The 19,129-nt window shown below is 40.1% G+C and overlaps 1 protein-coding gene across 10 annotated transcripts in view; it reads right to left on the reverse strand.

Annotated features, from left to right (window-relative positions):
• Positions 1-19,129, reverse strand: part of DYNC1I1 (dynein cytoplasmic 1 intermediate chain 1) — a 308,417-nt gene that overhangs the window by 12,532 nt on the left and 276,756 nt on the right. For all 10 annotated transcript variants that reach the window (XM_032402092.1, XM_032402094.1, XM_032402099.1 and 7 more), the window contains 2 exons: positions 9,645-9,785; positions 5,371-5,496 (listed from right to left, as the gene is read on the reverse strand). In XM_032402092.1, coding sequence (XP_032257983.1) covers positions 5,371-5,496; positions 9,645-9,785 — 267 coding nt within the window. The remainder of the gene's footprint in view (positions 1-5,370; positions 5,497-9,644; positions 9,786-19,129) is intronic.

A 19,129-nucleotide genomic window follows, 5' to 3' on the forward strand; every position in this document is an offset into this window, starting at 1 on the left:
GTAAGGCCATGGCGGTGAGTAATTCTTATTTTTAATTCTTTACAATATGTGTGTTCACACATCATTTAAAAAATCCAACAATGATTAACCACTCTCTACGAGTGCATTCTGAAGCAGCATACACTCACCGTTTTCGGGTTATATTTGTGGTTAACTTAGGACTTGTTATCTTATCCATGTTTCAGTTAATTGAACAGGATCGTACAGCTCCACAGCAAACAGACTGCATCCCACAGTGTGAAGAGAAAGATCCTCAAAACTTATTCAAGAGTTAGCTTCATCTTTAACTTTACATCTTAGAAAATTTAAATGGTTCGTACAACCACTGTCTATTTTAATAACTTTTAAGATACACAAACAGAATAAAAATTATAGCCAAATAATAAAAGGGGTCTTCTCTTTCATTGAATTCACATAACTTCCATTTATGCTAATGGAAGTTAAGCACCTGCTTCACAAAGAAAATAGACCCCTATCTGTGAAAATAAATGTGTACGGTATATTTTCCAGATACAATGCTGAAATCAAACAACCAAAAATGTGTGCTATATAAACAAAGCATCATGTGGCCTACCTGGAAACACTGCTGTTTTATATTTTACCTCATTAGTCATAGGCCCCAAGATATGACTCATGCCTTTGCCATTTAAGTGCAACAAAAAGGAAAAAAGGGGTTGGGGGTGGGGGATGGACATACTCAATCTGGTGATTTCAGTGAGCTCATACACAACCCTCTGTTTACCCCTTCAGAAGTTCAGAATAAATTGCATCAGTAAATCTGGATTCAGGCCACTGCTCTCTGCCATCATCTTAAAAGTCATGGCGGATAAATGTACATAATAGAGAAGGGCATGATCATGGGGGCACTGTGCTGGGACTCCCTGCAGCAGCTGCAGCCTCAGCTGGGACAGGAGATGAGGCAGACGACTGTTAACGACCTGTGACACTAGAGTCCCTTTCTGCAGTGTTCTCCTGGTTGAGTGCCAGGTCTCACAGGAAGCATGTCTACCTGGACTTGAGTGGGGACCTTTCCACAGGCAGTCACAGAAGTCTCTTATCAGGGAGTTCTCGATGATGGTGTGGCAACTGAGTGACCGAGAAAGGCTATCCCTCTCCACTCCAACTGTAGTAGGCATCATAGAGATCTTTCCCAAAACTCTACTATACCTTTGGTTAAACTTACGATATGATCAAAACAAGGGTATGGGGAGGTGAATGAGAATATCCAGTATGGTTTCAGCTCTATTTCTATGGGCCTCATGATGTTTATAATCTACAGCCATTGCTCTTCCGATTCAACCTTTTTTTTTGCCATACTTCCTTCTTTTCCCCTCCCTCCCTTCCTTCCTTCCTTTTAGAGAGGGAGGTGGGGAAGGGCAGAGGGAGAGGGAGAGAGAGAGAATCTTAAGCAGCCTCCATGCCCAGCGTGGAGCCAGACACGGGGCTCGATCTCATGACCCTGAGTTCATGACCTGAGCTGAAATCAAGAGTCTGGTGCTTAACCGACGGAGCCACCTAGGCGCCCCACACTTTCAACATTTTTAGATAGTCTCAAGACAAAGAGAAGAAGAAGATCACACAGCATGTCCTACATATGACCACATTTCTAAAGATTTCTCCTTTTTCCTAATGGTCTAGGTCAAGGCCATCATTTCTCATTTCTGATTTGCATCATGAGTGGGATTAAGAGCAATACTCTTGTGGCGAGACTGGCTACGTGTCTCGCAAGTAGCAAAATGAAAATATGGGGTGCCTTGTTGAAAAAGTTCTTCCCAGTTGCGAGACAGTGACGGCCAAGCAATAAAGGAAGCTCAGGGATCCTCTACGCCCCGGGCCTGTGGGATCGCCCAGCTGACACAAGCATGAAGCCAGCCTCGCTCCGGGAATAGGACCCTGGTGACAGAGAACCTGCTGCCCCCTCCTCTCTCCTCAAATCAACCAGGGACAAATGAATGTGAGGTCTCTTCCCACAGACAGACACCTCTTCAGTGTACTGCGGTCTCAGAGAAAATGGATCAACAAAGCATACTCTAAAAACTGCCATTTACTTTCTTGTACAGATTGTGGTATTAGGCTTATTTAAAACTGTTTCATCTTCTTTCCTAGAGGGTTCCATAAAGCAAGATTTTCCATCCAAAGGCCAGCATGACCCTGGTGAGGGGTTCAGTTTTAATGGGGACCAGAGGACCGATTCTGAATACAGATAATGGTAGCACAGTCTCCTGGCAATTTGATCCTCAAGGCCATCTTTTCTCTCTTCTTCTATATTTTCTCCTTTTTAAATCACTTCCTGCTCAAACCCCTTCCCTCTCGTCAGCCATGCACCAGTCTTAGATTTGACCTCAAATTCTAAATGGGGCCAGCTTGCCGTGAAGGCACTCTGTCTGGCTTGCTGCAGCTCAGGTGGTTCGGAAGGCTGAAGAGGCACTGTTTAGAGGGCGCCCTTCTCCTCTAAGTACAGCTGCGCTCTGTCTGTCCTAGGCTGGCAAACGAGACAGCAGGCATTACAAGAACGGCGGCACTTGCCCACGAAGGGAGCTACCATCTCTGAGAAGCGGGCTTCAGCTAAGCTCCACTTCCCTTTATGTACATGGAGACTCTATACGGAGTTCGCCATGAGAGATTTAGAGTAGGTTGTATAGATGAGCAAAGAGGAAAGAGCCTCTCCCCTTTACCTTTCCCCAGAAATAAATACGAACTAAATTTGTAAATACCTTACAAAAGTACTTAGGGAAAGAAAAAAAAAAAACTATAGTTAAGACAAAATTATCTTGTTAAGTCTGAGTTTTTCTGAGCTATAGATGGCTTTGTTTATGACGAAACCATACAGAAAGAACTGTTAAATGTATAAGCCTATCCTGATTTTTCGGCCATTCAGGGAAGGGCTAGAAGATTATATAATATTACCTACTCTCAATAAAATAGTATATCCTTTTTTGGCCGGGTAGTGAATTTGTAGGGATAAACAACCCTACAAATTGTTTGGCCTATTATGTGGCACAGAGATTTTTCTATAGCCTGTCTAGACTCCAGACAATAGACAAGACTGGCCTATAGCTACAGACATTTCTATAGTCTGTCATATCACTTAGAAAAGTAAGAGCAATAATACAAAAATGAAAACCAGGCTGACCTGCCACTACAATAGTAGAAATATGAGCATAACAACACTTCACAATTTAGGAATGAGGATAGCAACCTAGAGAGAAGTTGTAGCAGCCATGTGTCAGCCAAGACAACTTCTGCAAAATCATGTATCCTCCTAAAATATGAGTCATATTCAAGTAATCCTGCCCACAGGCTATAAAATCACTTTGTTACAGAAAATTCTGTGTATATATCATATCCTGTTTTCTCATATGGTATAACATATATATATATTTGTTATCTATATGTAACAGAGCACAGAGTACTGCCTACATCCAGGGTGTTTTATATATATATATATAATACCTGTGATCAACATACAGGCTTTCAAAAGGCCTTTCTTGAAATAAACCAGATTGTTAAACTATTCTACTTTTCATCCCTCTTGGACAAAACAGTTAATGCTGCATATGATCTTAAGAGAGTTAAGGGACATTATGTATAATAAGAAAGGGAGGTGGAGAAAAGAGTTTAAATTTCATCTATTTTTCTGCCATTTCATCTCTGAGCATGTCTCCACATCTATTTCTCTCCCACAGTTACACTTGTTATAAACAAAAGAAAGAGAGAAAGAAAAAAAAGAAACCTTGTTTTTTTTTAAAATTCCTCTTCACTAGCTTTTTAATTTTTTAGTAAATGAACTTAATGAGGAGTATTTGTTTTTGTTGTTGCTTAGGTTTATCTTGATGGAGACAATGAAAAAGATGCATTGACTATAAAGAATAATCTTTGAAGAAAATATTGCTGTAAAACCATAGGCAATATTTTTGATTCAGATGGTATTCTGTTTCCCAAAGACTCCAAACTACGTCAGTAGTCACCAGACCATTTGCATCTTCACCACTGGGGATGAATATTAACCGAGTCTTTGTTGCTGTCGGGATGACTCAGTTTGTGGCATCAGGAGTAGTTAAGGGGGTGTCTAATGAACTAGATAACATGCAGGAAAACAGAGATTTTCCCGTATTTTTCTTAGGGTTGTACATCCCCAAATAGAAAGCTCCCATCTATAAAGTCCTTCAGTTTCTCTTTCTGGCTGAATTAAGAGCAACAACAACAACACCACCACCTAGTTTGCTTCAACATAATCGACTCCACCATACAGAAGTATATAATATATCATCAAAGGTTCCAGTGTAGAACAAACCATCTGGGATGGCCAAATTTACAGAATGCCAACCGAGGAAACCATACAGAACCCTTCTCGGTGAGATCAGCTAAGTCCCTCCACCAGGCAGGCACAGAGTACTGCCTACATCCAGGGTGTTCTACATACAAATGTGGTATATTTCCTCCCTGGAATGCAAATTCTAGATTCATATTACACCAGAATAGCATTACACAGCGCTCTTGTTTTGTTTTGCTTGAAAGTTCAATATTTTGTCTTTAAGGAAAAAATTCTTTAACCTCATTGCAGATGAAGGTTTTTGTCAACACTTTCCGATTTAGTAAAAATAAACAGATACGTTTAAGTACAATTGATTGGTAATGTAATATTAAAAATAGTATAAAAATTTAAAGAGATTTATCTGAAATGAAAAATACAGATTTTTCCCCTTTCATATGTGCCATGATATTTAGGAATACTTCATTTATCATGTAATAAGATATACTGGAGCTATATATTCCATGTAATAACTTCAGATATCATGAAAATGGTACCAATTTCTGATTCTCCTCAGCCACTTTAGTATATGCGCTGCTGAAGGGAGCACAACCTCAGCCTCTTTAATTGGCTACATTTTAACTGAAGAGTAATAGTATACATTTTAACTGAACATAATGAAAACCTGACTTGTTTGTCCAACAAGTTCCCAATCCAATGCTAGCATAATGAATGTGACAAACTCATTTCATTCTCATAAAATTGGTAGGAAGTGCCATGCTTCCTCACAGGATAGCTGGGAATTCGACAGCACTCTGAAAGAGCCTGGATCATTAACTAAAGTGTCCTGTGTGTGGAGACAGAAGACCAAATTAGGCCCTAAGGAGGTCTTAGCAAACTCCCACTGAAGTCAATGGCAATTTGCAAATGCACTCAAGCAGGCTCTTCTGGCCCACAGGTCTTGTCGATAATTTCACTAGGTCTTTAAACTAGACATACAAGTAAAAAAAAAAAAAAAAAAGAAAAGAAAAGAAAGAAAGGAAGAAAAGAAAAACCCAAAAAACAAAAACACACACAACCAAAAACACCCAAACCCACAAACCAAAAAATACAGGTACCTCTCCAACGTCGTAGATCCAAATCCGGCCTTCTGAGTCTCCAACGGCAACTTCTTTGCCAGCTTGAGCCCAACGCACACGGTTTAGGGCAGAAGCCCCCTCAATGGCCACACTTGCTGTTGGAACCTGTCAAAGGAGTTACAACAGCAACAAAGAATCTCTGAATATGAATTTAGATATACAAATTCACAATGATACGTTTAACTGGTGAGTCACCGCTGCCTTCACGTGCATGAAGTAATATACATCCCTTGTGCAGGGGTAAAAGGATTCATTGTTCTTAAATCATATGCTCCACTGAATTAAGGGGTAGAGAGGAGACACTTTAACAAAAAAAGAAAAGCAGGAGAGTCTTTTTCCACAGTCAATGGGCAGTGAGTGACAAATACTTCTCCGGATTATGCAGGGTGTCCATCCAACATACAAACACAGCACCTGAATGTGATACTTCTCGATCGGGTCATGATTTATGGATCGATGGAGAGAGAGATTTCAGGATTTATCAAGATTAAAGATACTATAAAAGGCAGGAAGGGGGATTTATGTTGGAATAAAGGTCATATTAGTGTGTGTCTTCAGGGAAAAAATATGTATTGATCCCTCAAAACCTCATCGGGGAGGGGATGATCAGAAGAAGAAAAAATGCAGGTGGCAAAACTTCAAAAGCTCGAATTCTCCTTTCTTTTTTTTTTTTTTCTTCCTGTTTTCCCCTTTCCTGTCAGTAGCAGGGTGGGTGAAGCACTCTCTAACTTTGGAAATGCCCCTAAGGTGATGTCCTGAGGGACTGCAACACCTGTTTGTAGAAGAAGTCTCCTCCCGTCTCCTTCAGTCAACACTGCAATCTGCCAATGTGGGGAATCACTATCATACTTACTATTAAAATGACCCAGAGGTGCTGAAATGGAACCTGCAGAATTTGTTACAAGAACCCTCGTGTTGGGAAAAGATGTTTGTGGGTCTCCCCCTCTTCTATCCACAGTGGTGTAAACTCTGGTCTTTAGGTTTGGAGGTTTATAACTGATGGGAAGATCAGATCTCTGAGCCTTCTACAAGAATGCTGACTAGGAAATGACAAGAGACCATTAAAAAAGGAAAGAGTAAATCTCGAAACAAAAAGAAAAAAAAAATACAGTGAGAAGCGGGTCCTAGAGACCATCTCACGCCACTGTTGAAGACCTGGGTCTACTAGACAGGTCGTTTCAGGATGGGAACCCGACATGGATGTGCCTTAGCTCTCCTGGCATTCTGCAAGTCAGGGAACTGAAACCATCTGTTTATGGGAGATTATTGACCCAATATCTATCTTTAAAATAGCAATAAAAACTCCATCATATGTAAGAATCTATGTTTAAACTTAATCTTGAAATCAATAAAAATTCTTTTACCGGCTTAAATCACTGTATATCAGCTGTGAGCAAAAATGTAAAACAAAAGTCCCCAACTCATTTATCTTTTTTAAAAAAATACACAATTTTGACAATAAAGGTACCTGCTCTGCAGGCTGGAGCTTGAATTTTTAACCAAACCTTTCAAAGGCTAAAACAATGTGAATTTAGATGGGCCATAATTCTGTCAATATGCTTTATTATTAGTGTGCTACTCAGAAAACAAATCAGAGATTCAGCTACACAGTTTTCAGACTTAGTTTTTAACGCCATAATTTAGGGAGATTGTGCAGGATCATACTTTACCTAACTCTGTTCGATATCAGATTTTATCAATGAATAATCTCAAAGATTGAATAAAAATGTTGACTCTTAATATGAGTATGTTAAAAAGCTAATCACTCAAACTGATTTCTGATACATTTTAAATTATGCCTAATACATTTTAAAGAATCTTATTTATTGAGAATTAAGTAGTATAGCAAACTGGGACAATTAATATTTTAACCATTTAAAAATACCTTTTCAAATATTATAAATGGTAAAAAAAATGACTATCACAACCTATAATATGTGCTAGAAAATTAGCAAATGCCAAAGGAAATGATAAAGTATATTTTATTAGTTTGATCGATAATGACCTTTCAAAAGTTGATGAATCTTTAGTGAAAACAATGCATATATTGAGTCTCTCTAACTTCTGTACTTTGGTTTCACAGTTATTTTCGTATTTTTTTAAGGCTCAATCATTCTAATTGCAAAAACAAGGATATATACAGCATAAATTACTACATAGTGTGGAGGTCAATGATATTGAGGTAGGTGAATATGAACTATCTTTGCATAGGAGCAACTGGGATAACTTGGTCTAAAGATACGGTCATTTCAACAACAGCAACGAATCACACTGGGAATTCAGGTTCTTTCTCTTTCTTTTTTACACAAATCGAAATCCTAATCTGACAAGTGTTTGAAAAATCTTGTTCAATTTGATCGAAGGCAAAAATGATCTGAGAGTTTAAAAAAGGGTTCAGTTCATTACTGGATTTGAATCAGATTCGATATATCTACTGTTATTCTGAAAGCAGAATTATGTTTACCACAAAACTAAGCAATTTGCATGCCCCGTAATGATTTTAAAAAAATGTTTAGCTATAAAACTCTTAATGTGGTTGTGCCTTGATATCTAGAGAAAGAGAAGGGAAAAATTACATTTGGCAGTGTTGACACATTGATTTCATTTTACCTAAAAAGCAGACTAAAAACAAAACAAAACCAGTTACATAGGAAGTATTAAGGAGCGTGCAGAACACTCACCCCGCTGCAACATAGTGGGGTATCACCTAAACATCACTTTACTGGATCTGATTTCTGATATGGGGGGAGGGGGGCCTCCTAAGCCAACCTGGAAAACGTGTGTTTTTTGGTTGCTTTAAGTGAACGAGTTTATTCCAGCAGGTAGAAACAATATGCTTTTAATCAACAGTGATGAAAGACTTTGGGAAACCATCACAATGTCGAATAATAATGCATCTTTCTATGAAAAGCAATAATGTTATGAACATTCCAACATCCAAATGATGGGCATCGCATGTATTCATGACTTTTGATCATTTTCAAAGATGCTTCATTATGTAACTCTTGCCTTTGTCACATAGTTCTTGTAGCCAAAAGAAAACACAGACTTAAATTGAAATATTTTCAAAAGATAACCATTTGGCAGTGGCCAAAGGTGTATGTAATTTTGCGAGATACAACGGCTCAATAGTAACACCTGAGGGATATTTCCCTGTCCGCTCCCACAAAAAATACTAGGGGAGCCTCCTCCTCATATCCTCCAGCTGTAGGCTTCCTAATTAAAAAGGCTGAGCTGCTTCCTGCTCAAAACACTTCAAAAGACCTTTCTCTTGTTCTCCACTTGACATGTAGTTTGCTGTACTTACTCCCTTACCTGTCCCTTCTTATTTATGGAGAGCTGCCCTGAATCAGAAGCCAGGAAGTGATGAAGAGACCATTTTATTTTAGTAAATTGAAGGACATTTAATATTCATGTTAAAAAAAAAAAAAGACACCACAAAAAAACCCCAAGTAGCTGAATTAGCACCTCAGTAATTTTAAGGGTGTGGGAAAAGGGGAAAATGCACATGGCATGATTTTTTAAAACATAAATATATATAGCATAATTTTTAAAACGAATTATCTCCTTACCGTTAATTCCCTTTTGAAAAAAAAATGGGCCACTTCTCACTTGGGAAGTACTCTAAATGTGACACGTTGAAATCCCACTTTTTTTTTTAAACACTAAGTTTAACGGACATGTTCAGAGTTACAAACTACTGTGAAAGTCTGCCTGTAAGTTCAATATTTTAGACAAGGATTATTAACCTTGTAAAAATCAAATGGAAGATAGATCTAAACATAAACAGTCAACAGAATTCTCTTATGGATTTAAAACAAAGTGTGCGAATAGCAAACACTGACAAATAACCCTTTTTAAAAACTCAGTCTCAAGTCAGCGTCCACAAAAGCTGACTTTTCCAAGTGCTTGCCAATAGAGTTATTTCAACACCGCTCTGAAATATGCCTGTGTGTCCTTTCCCATAGGGAAAGGCAGGAACACACATCATTGAGCTCTTTGCAAAGAAGGGTCGTCAATTAATCGTCCAGGATCTGCCACGGGTTGCGGATGAAGGGAGATGAAATGATTGGGGGCCGGTGCATCTGCCAATTCCCTTCAGAGCAGTCGAGAGTGGGGGTCGGCAGCCCAGCTGCAATTGGAGGGTCAGTCCAAAAAAGGCCGTGCCGCACGGAGAGAGAGGGGGAGACGGAGAGAGGCCGGCGGCGCCCTCCTCCCAGCCCTCCCGCCCGGGCGCCTGCGCCGCCGCTCACCTCGGTGTCATTGTTGAGGTTCCAGAGGTCCAGGCGCCCCATCCCGTCCACGCAGGCAAAGAGCGCGGGATGCACGGGGGACCACATGACATCGTACACATAGTCGGCATTGTCTTCAAAGGAGTAGAGCGGCTTGTTGTGCTGTAAAGCAGAGAGAGCGTGAAGACTCGGTGGCGCTGCCGCTGCCTCGGGCTGTCTAGCGAGCCTAATTAAAAACTTTGCACATTCACAAAGTGTCATAAAACTGCCCGAGATGAAAGTCCTCGAAAAGGTGAACCGCAGCTTTAATGTGACTAGAACTGTCCAGTGGCATAAATAAATACCGGGGGGCGGCTCGGGGGGGGGCGGGCTGGGTGGGAAGGGGGGGACTCTTAGGGGCTGGGGCCCGGGACCGGCGGGGGAGGCGGTTTCAGACACAGGCGGACGAGACCTTCCATGCAGGTGGACGCGGCCGCCCCGGAGCTCGGAATCCTCGCTAGGGTACGCTCCCCGAGTCGCGCCGTGCCGGGACCCCACGGCCGTCCGCCCGCGGGGCTCAGACCCGCCGGAATGCTCTGGAAGCCCAGGCAGGCCCGGGCCGCCCCGGACCTTTCGCACGGAAGGAAACGCCTGCCACCTCGTGGCCTTTGTCTGTAGCTGCAAGTCGGCTTCCAGGCCGACTCTGGGCCAGATTCATACTTTTTAATGGTTCCTTCGCGGCGGGAAGGAGAACATGCTTTGGAGGGATTTGTAGCTCTTCTGGGAGGTTAAAAATCTTGCGGTTCTAAGACCCTTAGTTTCTCTGCCTACTCAGGTGGACTGGTGTGGCTCCATGGAGAAATCCCTGAACCTTCACAGAAGATGAACCACATTTTCTAGATCACACAGTATTTCCAGCAGCCCTGAAATTGGTGTTTTGGGTGAATGTATTAGCACACCCCCATTGCATACAAATGCTTCCACTCCAGAGGGATACACTAAATTAAAATGGCACTCTTGATTTCCAGTGAATACTGTCACATCAAAATAGCACAGAAGTCAGACGCAAGTTTGAAAGTACACCAGAAATAAAATGTAATTGGACTTCATGAATTATTCATTCCATCTGGCTTGTCTTATTCTAATTTCTGCATAATGGCTTTACTAATCCCTGATCAATTAATGTAAAATGAAATTTAAATGATAATGAAAGCCCTAGAGATAAAAGAAATTAAGTATTCTTATATCCTCTGACAGAAATCTAAACAATGGGAGTTTTTTTCCACAACGTCTTCTTCATCCAGTCAGCTGTCTGTATTCTCTTCATGGGTTCGACTAAATGCCTGTGCAGGCCAGAGTAATAAGACCAAAAAATATAACACATAATATGAACAATCAAATCTTTTATGCACGGAATGTGCAAAGAATGTATCTGTAGGGAACACCTCCAAATATTAGAGCAAACTCCCGAAGTGTACTGTTAGCAAAGGTAAAATGCACAGAATGCACGTGCTGAAATGGAAGTGAGAAAAATCAGTGAGAAGACAAACCTAGAGCAAAGGTTTGTGAAGGTAGTAACTATAAGTGATTTCTCTTTCCATGAATTCTATTGCTTTGGCATTGCTCAGAATTGAACACAATTACAATACTGGTAAAGCAATACAGATTTTAGATGGGCCACTGTGTACGAGGGGGGTAGGTAGCAGAGGCGTGAGATGTGTTTTATTTGTAAAAAGTGTCTAATGGGTGAGTAATTTGAAAAAGGACATATGATATTGGGACCTCAAAAAAGAATTAAGTGGACATTAGCCTTACAGTTTTGTACTTTAATATTCTGTAACTCTTTTAGGCCAGAATGTTTATTAGAAACCATGCTTGCGGGCGCCTGGGTGGCTCAGTTGGTTAAGCGACTGCCTTCGGCTCAGGTCATGATCCTGGAGTCCCGGGATCGAGTCCCGCATCGGGCTCCCTGCTCAGCAGGGAGTCTGCTTCTCCCTCTGACCCTCCCCCCTCTCATGTGCTCTCTCTCTCTCTTTCAAATAAATAAATAAAATCTTTAAAAAAAAAAAAAAAAAAAAAAAACCATGCTTGCAGTGTGATTTCAAGGCAAAATTATTTGCCAAATTGCTATTTACGGAGCTTCTTGCTTTCTCTCGTGCTTTGGACTAGGTGATTGTCCAGAGAATCTGAATATCCAGTGACACCTTAAAGTGGCATGATTGTATCATTATTCCTTACTGAGATGGAGTAGCTGGTCCTTCACTGACCACTTGTGAATATTAAATTGTAACTCTGAGTAAAAGACTATTCCCGCCCCAAACGCTTGATGTTATAGCTAGTCAGTCACTATTTGTTAAAGCACATGAGTAACACATTTTTCTTCAAGTCAAAGGGTGGAAAACACATGCTTAAAAAAGTCAATTCTTTCAGTATCCTCTTTCAGTAACCCAGCTGGGTATACGGAGGTCTAGATAGAGACACATCCGGACATGCATGAAACATATCATATCCACAGTCCTTGTTTTGATCAATTATAAAACCATCTGACCTTTAAACAGTCATTTACTAGAAAGCTGATACTATTTGATACATTAGTTCTCCCAAGAAATTATCCTGTTAATCTCTACTTTGTTTCTTTCCTCTTTTCTTTTAGTTGCTATTTCTGTGAGAAACTTAGTCAAAACTGTCATATGTCCTGGAAACCACTTTTTAAGCATCTGGAAATAACAGCCATTGTTCATGTTACCAAAATCCAATTTTCTCGTGTTTAGTAGGATTGTGTTGAAATGCTATTACTGTCTAGGTTTTCCTCCAACTTCCTCATCACCCCCGACCCTCAAGATAGAACCTCCCATTATAAAAATCACAGGCACGTTATTCTGGGTTACAGTATGTGTATATTTAGGGGAAGGAAGAAGGGCTTAGGTTTTCAAAGGCTTTGTTTTAACCTTGATAAATGCACAGGTTGGGAAAGTCTTGGTCAGGACTGAGCCCACTGTCAGGATACCAAGCGGACTGAAAGCGAGGAACCACTAGTTGCCAAGTATAACATTCTAAGCTCTAGGCATAGGCTAATTAATGCCCCTCTTCCATCCTTAAGCAGTGCTATTTTGAACAGTAATTGTACTTTTTTTTTGAGAAAGGAATTCTTCATTCTTTTTTATTTGGGGCTCAAAGGGTAATCTGAAAGCCCCATTAAAAATTTGGCGATGGGAGGGCGCCTGGGTGGCTCAGTTGGTTAAGCGACTGCCTTCGGCTCAGGTCATGATCCTGGAGTCCCGGGATCGAGTCCTGCATCGGGCTACCTGCTCAGCAGGGAGTCTGCTTCTCCCTCTCCCACTCCCCCCTCTTGTGCTCTCTCTCTCTCTCAAATAAATAAATAAAATCTTTAAAAAAAAAAAATTTGGCGATGGGGATGAAGGAGGAGGGCATTTGTGATGAGCACCGGGTGATGTATGGAGGTGCTGAATCCCTGAATTGTACACCTGAAACTTACATAGCACCATATGTGAACTAGCTGGAATTAAAATAAAAACTTTAAAATGTTATGCACAGCTACCCACGTACTGCATGTGTGACAAGTGCCAATGAAACAAAACCCCCAAATATCCAGATGCGGATCAGCTTGACTTTCATGCCCTGGCTCTCAAACAGCCCAGAGAAGCAGGCTAGCAGTCACCTCCCAGCCAGACCCGGAGGGCAGTGAAGGGTAAATTGTTGGGTGTCTGCCATGCACGACTCTATACACACATTGTCTAATTTAATCCGCATAAAATCTCGGTGAGGTAGACGGTATTTACAGAAAAGAAAATTATAGTTCAGGAAACTTAGGTAGCTTTCTCAAGGCCACAGAGGTTGTAAGTGGTGGAGGAGTGGAGTTGGCTTTGGTTCTCTGGTTTTCCTAGCTGTTAAGCACATCCTCTATTTGCTGGAACCACGTGGTCCTCTATGAAACACAGCAATGGTCTTCGGTCTTCATAGCACAAACAATAGCCCTGGTACCTGTTGTTCCAGTCCATTCAACTGATATTTACTAAGCACACCGTGTAACTTGTGGGAAGGGTTAAAAAATATCATGGAACGTTTATCTCATTTCCTGAATTGATCATTAATAATCCTGAAGATGTTACCCATACAATTCCAGGCATCCTTAGCCCCTTATGACAGTAACAGAAATCTTTTTTTTTCCAAAAAAACTAGGAATAGGATGGGAATGGCCCTTTAGCCAGCAGGGATTAACAGCAGGCCATGCATTAGAGATTATCATAAAATGATGCTAGGAAGGACAGATCTGCGTTCCAGTTCACCAAATGTCTACACAGCTTTGAGTGAGGGGCTGCAATGACATGATCTGAAAGAGGAGGAGAACACAGAATGCATGGGCCAGAAAAGGCAATAGGAGAAAGTGGACACAGACTGCAGACGTTGGTAAATTCAACCTAACATCATGGACCTTAGTTTTTTCATCTATAAGATGGAAGACGGGAGCAACTGACCTCAAGAGCTCCCATCGGCTTTCTCGGACTCTGTTCTACAGTAAGGATCGAATGGAATAAAGCTTGTGAAAGTTTTTCTACAAAGAGTTATTCAAAGATAAGGGTTATAATTAAAGCCATCTTCCTTGAGGTTCTGTGAAATTCATATCAGTGACTTTAATAAAACATTTTTTTCTTTCATAAAAATTTACATCTCAAAATGTACCAGGGTGGTTTTTGGTGAGAAACTGGAAATCATGAAAGTAATGATAGACCTCTTACTTGACCAACTAAAGGAGGAATAAAGAATATTAAATTTACATGAGAGAAGCAGGTAGTGAACTCTGTTCCAAAGTGAAACTGTACAACATCCATCAACGTTTTACAATAAAGACCCGATTTGAGCTTTGATTTTATAAGTATACTTCTGACAATGACTAATGCATATTTTTCCAATCAGTTAACTATAAAAGGATTTCATGAAAGATGAAATTCTATTTCTGATGTCAGATCTATACCAAAGTCACATTTAGAGAACATAACGTTTGTTTTATTTTTCTCTATGTTATTTATTTTCCTCTCATCAGAATCTTTAGGCATTCCCAATAGGGTTTAGAATTTTGAAGGTTGGTGAATAGGAAGATTTGTGTTAAAATGCCTCCTAACACCTCCAAACACTGTGGTTCTTGAGGTTGTATTTGCCTCTAAATGATTAGCTTTCAAAGCAGATTTAGTAGAAATGTTTACCCAAACCATGAAAGTTTCTTCTGGAGTGGAAGGGAAGTGGGGTGGGGGTGGGGGTAATACATGGGTAGGTGGGGAAGGGGCCAGAAAACTAACAGAATTTCTATATTTTATTCTGAAATAAAAAGAAAACAAATGGGATCTTACCTTGAAACTATATCCTGTTGGGAAAAAAATGGTGACCAAAATACTAAACAATGAGTAATAAGAAAATGTCCTTCAAAAATTGTCATGTGGGTTCCTGTGAAGTAATTAAAATAAATAGCCAGCCAGTTCTTCCAGGAAACATTAAAATGTGAGACCACAATATCACTTTAAAAAAAACCACCAAAGGACCCCAAAACTTCAGGCTCACACAAAAATGGATGCCTCCACCATAAAAAGAAAGTGCTTAAACAAACAAACAAACCAAAACTCACAAACCAAACCAAAAAACCCAACTCTCTTGGCCAAAAAGAGGCGTTGTGAATTTGGTACTATCATTAGAAAACATGATTTGCAACTTAATTTGGGATCCTTCTAAAGCACAAAGTATCCCGTATTTCATCTTCCTTTCTATGGCTCATATTAAAACAATACAGACCAGACCTAAGTGATATCTTCGCCTGTTTCTATCACGATCAGAAATTTGAAATCAGACATAAGTACTTTGGGTGAGCTATTCTTAACAGCACACGGATAGGGGGTCGGCTTGTTTTCTGTAGGCATTAACCAAAACTATATAAGGACCTTCATTTGAATTAGTAAATTTAAAATAATTACAAAGAAGTTTCTAGAAATCCAGGAATGTAGCATTTGCCTCTCTATAAATGTAGAAGTTTGGCTAAATAAGTACTGAAGCCACATAAAAGGTGTTCTTTGTTGCACTACCTTCCTCTTCTGCTTATTTCCATGGAAGAATCCTCCTAATCCAGAAGGCGCCACCAATAAAGAGGATAATTATCCATATAAAAGAATGTATACATATTCACAGGTTTTGACTAGTATTTGAGTGTTTAAAGCCATGATAAAAACTACCAGCTTTGCCTAATTCATGAAAGGAATATTTCCCATTGGCATGATTTTTATGAATATCAGCTCCACCTAATGGTTCTTCTTTAAAATGGGCATTTTAGTAGCACAGCTCTGTACAGAATCCGGGTGAAAACACTAAACAAACTGGGAGGCTCTCTTAACTTGCTCTCTGCATCCATCTCAGCTGCTCTGGCTCTTTTGGTATGTTCTGCCTTCCTGCCTGAGGTGCGGCAGGCAGAGGGGGTCACTGTATTGCCAAAACCAGGAGTGGCCCAGTTGGTTCCTTAGTACAACTGAGGTGGCATGTTCTCTGGACTGGTACTCTCTCTCTGGACTGACATTTTCTCTCTGAAAGGCCATGCAGCTGTAGGAGGCAAACAAATCCAGAGAACCCCTTTGGTTGCTGCCGCGTCAATTCTATTTCTACTCTGGCTGAGTGGTTTCACGTCCAATATGATAGCAGTTAGAGAAAGAAGCATTCGGCAAACGTAGATAAAAGTCAGGTTGCTCAGACACTGTATTCAAGGTAGGAGGGAAGGGAGTTGGTATTAAGGATGAGGGGGTGTAGGGGGATGATAATGGGTTGGACCTAGAAGCAGCTAGAAGTGTGACTATGAAAAGTCTTGAAGACTTGGAAAGTTAGAAGCAAGCAAATAAAGTGGTATCTGCAGGCATGGTTGTGTCTATTCATTTATTACCTATTTAATGTCAAGCTGTTTAGCTGCATTTTACTAGTGGTTAGATTAAGTGGCAGAACGTTTCCACACTGATCCTGAAGCTGTCAACCTCCACTCTGGCATCTGGCTTACAAATTGTCTTACCAGTATAAATAAACTGATATATATCTCTATTGTGTAATTCTTAAAGAAATATTTAAAATATCGAAAATTATAAACCTAGATCCATGCATTTTACCTTGATTCGTACTTATTTCTAAAGTGCCAGGTAAACATTTGCTGGTCCCCAGAGCTAATCTGACATTAGTGGTCTCACTACACGTAGTAGATATGACATTTTGACAAATTTCATTTTTGTTCAAGAAGTCATATACCCAAATACCCAGATTTGTGGGTATAAAAGCTAATGGTAAAATGATTTAAAATTTTTTTAAATATTTTATTTATTTATTTGAGAGGGGAAGAGAGAGAGAGAGAAAGAGTGCGGGGGGGGGGGGGGAAGGGCAGAGGCAGAGGGAGAAGCAGACTCCCCGCTGAGCAGAGAGCTCGGTGCAGGACTCGATTCCAGGACCCTGAGATGATGACCTGAACCAAAGGCAGACACTTAACTGACTGAGTCACCCAGGCGTCCCAAAATTATTTAAATTTTTTATTCTACCTCTTGCATCAAGGGCACATTTTCAAAGGGTCAAGGCAAGTTTTTTGTGGGTCTGCACTCCTGTGTCTCCTGGTGTTAAACGTAATACATCTTTTATATTATATCTAATACTAGTATAGCTGGTACTTTTATTTATTTCAATCATGGAAAAAACCAGAAAGGAGAATCCTACATAGCAGAAGTTCAAAATATCCTGTTTATATGTAGAACACATTACGTTTCCTATTTTGCAACAGACTTGCTTACCTTATTCTGTTACACCTAAGCCAAATTGAAATTAATCTTTTCAAAAAGCAAACAGAAGCTAAACGTGAGGCAAAGAGACTCAGGACATTGTACATGGCTGTGGGAAAATAACTTATATTAATTAGGAGCCCTGGGCAAACTGCAAAGTTAAGAGATCACATGAAGCTGGCCAAGATGGACCCACACTGGTGTGGTCCAAAAACCATTACTTTGGGTGGTAAAAATGAATTTTGATTTATCTTCCAACATCAGACATACACTGTAGGTTAAATCAGGAGGTGGGGGTAAAGACATCTTTGAATCTCATAATTATAAAGACACTGTGTCTGTTATTTGTTACCCTCATTCTCTCTTTAATATTGCTTAGAAGGAAGAAGTGGCGAAGGCAACTTGTGAAAAGGAAAAGCAAACGTTTCCACTCTGGTTGAAAGAGCCAAAGAAAAGATCCACAGCCCTTACTTCTTGCACAATGGGAAAGCCCAGTCAGTTGGGTGAAGGAGTCTCAAAAGTGTTTGTACTTATATGGATTATTCGAATATAAATAACAGGTCCAGGTATGTGTTGGTGGGTGAATGTGGGGAAGGGGGGTGTGGGTAGGGGTAAAAGGACAGGAAGTATGAACACAGGCTACATCTGGCTATGACTTGATGATCACATTCTTGTGGTTTCTTTCAAAGTTAAAATATTCTCCCTGGGTGAGCTTAAAAAAGGAACCCCTCTTCCCCCTCAACCCCCCAACCCCCACAAAAAAAAAAAAAAAAAGAAAGAAAGAAAAGAATTTGATGACTGGCAAACATAGTCGTATTGAAAGCCAATCTTAATGTTTGCTATCTTGTGTTCGGAAGGGAGGGGAAGGGAGTGAAAATGAGGATGAGGGGAGAAAAAAGTAAGGCAGACACCACCTGAACGGTGTGTTTATCAGAAAGGCAGCCAGCGGGGCTTTGGGGTTGTGGGGAAAAAAAATGCACTCTGTCATCCGGTAAGTGTTACTGGCAGTGAAATATTGATTTCGTTACTCTTCTTTCCCATTTTAAGTGTTATCCTTGGATACTGTCATAACAAAAACTTTAACTTGTGATTTTTATTGTATTCTTCTTCCGATATTTTAAACATTGACCAGAATGCTAGAGGAAGTAAATATGCTCAAGGTCCTTTGTTAGAATTGTGTAATTTTTAATCTAACCCATTTTAACAAAGTAGGTTATTTTGCTTAGGACATCCAAAAGTAATAACCCATCAACAGTGCTTTCAACTTTGGGCCATCAATAGAAGAAATATAAGATCTAACTCTGTTCTCAAGGACTCACAATCCAGGTAGGACTATGAATATTATGCAATAAAAGGAGAAGGATACTGTTTATTTGGAGGTCTGTTTTCTCATTTTGTCCCAGAAGGATCTATGGTGTCTTACAAATTAAATGTCTGCAAAATTAAGAATAAACACACAGCAGAAGCAGGTAAGATAGACAACGTTTCCTAGGATTCTGAGATAAGCTGATTATTACAGTCGGGCCACGAAACAGCCCTAAATTTCCTGACAACTAAGACAAAACATGTCGTATCACAAGAAGGTATGTAAATATCACCGTCTGAAGCAAGAAAGATTACACATTCCTCCTCAAAGACACATTTTTGGGGAAAAACTCAAGGAGGAATTTACCATGTCTGTGAATCCCTGGAAGAGACTGGCTTTCTGTCTTGTTTATACCAAAG

Source organism: Phoca vitulina, unplaced genomic scaffold (assembly GCF_004348235.1).
Source record: "Phoca vitulina isolate PV1807 unplaced genomic scaffold, GSC_HSeal_1.0 scaffold4, whole genome shotgun sequence".
In the NCBI taxonomy this organism is placed as follows: Eukaryota; Metazoa; Chordata; class Mammalia; order Carnivora; family Phocidae; genus Phoca; species Phoca vitulina.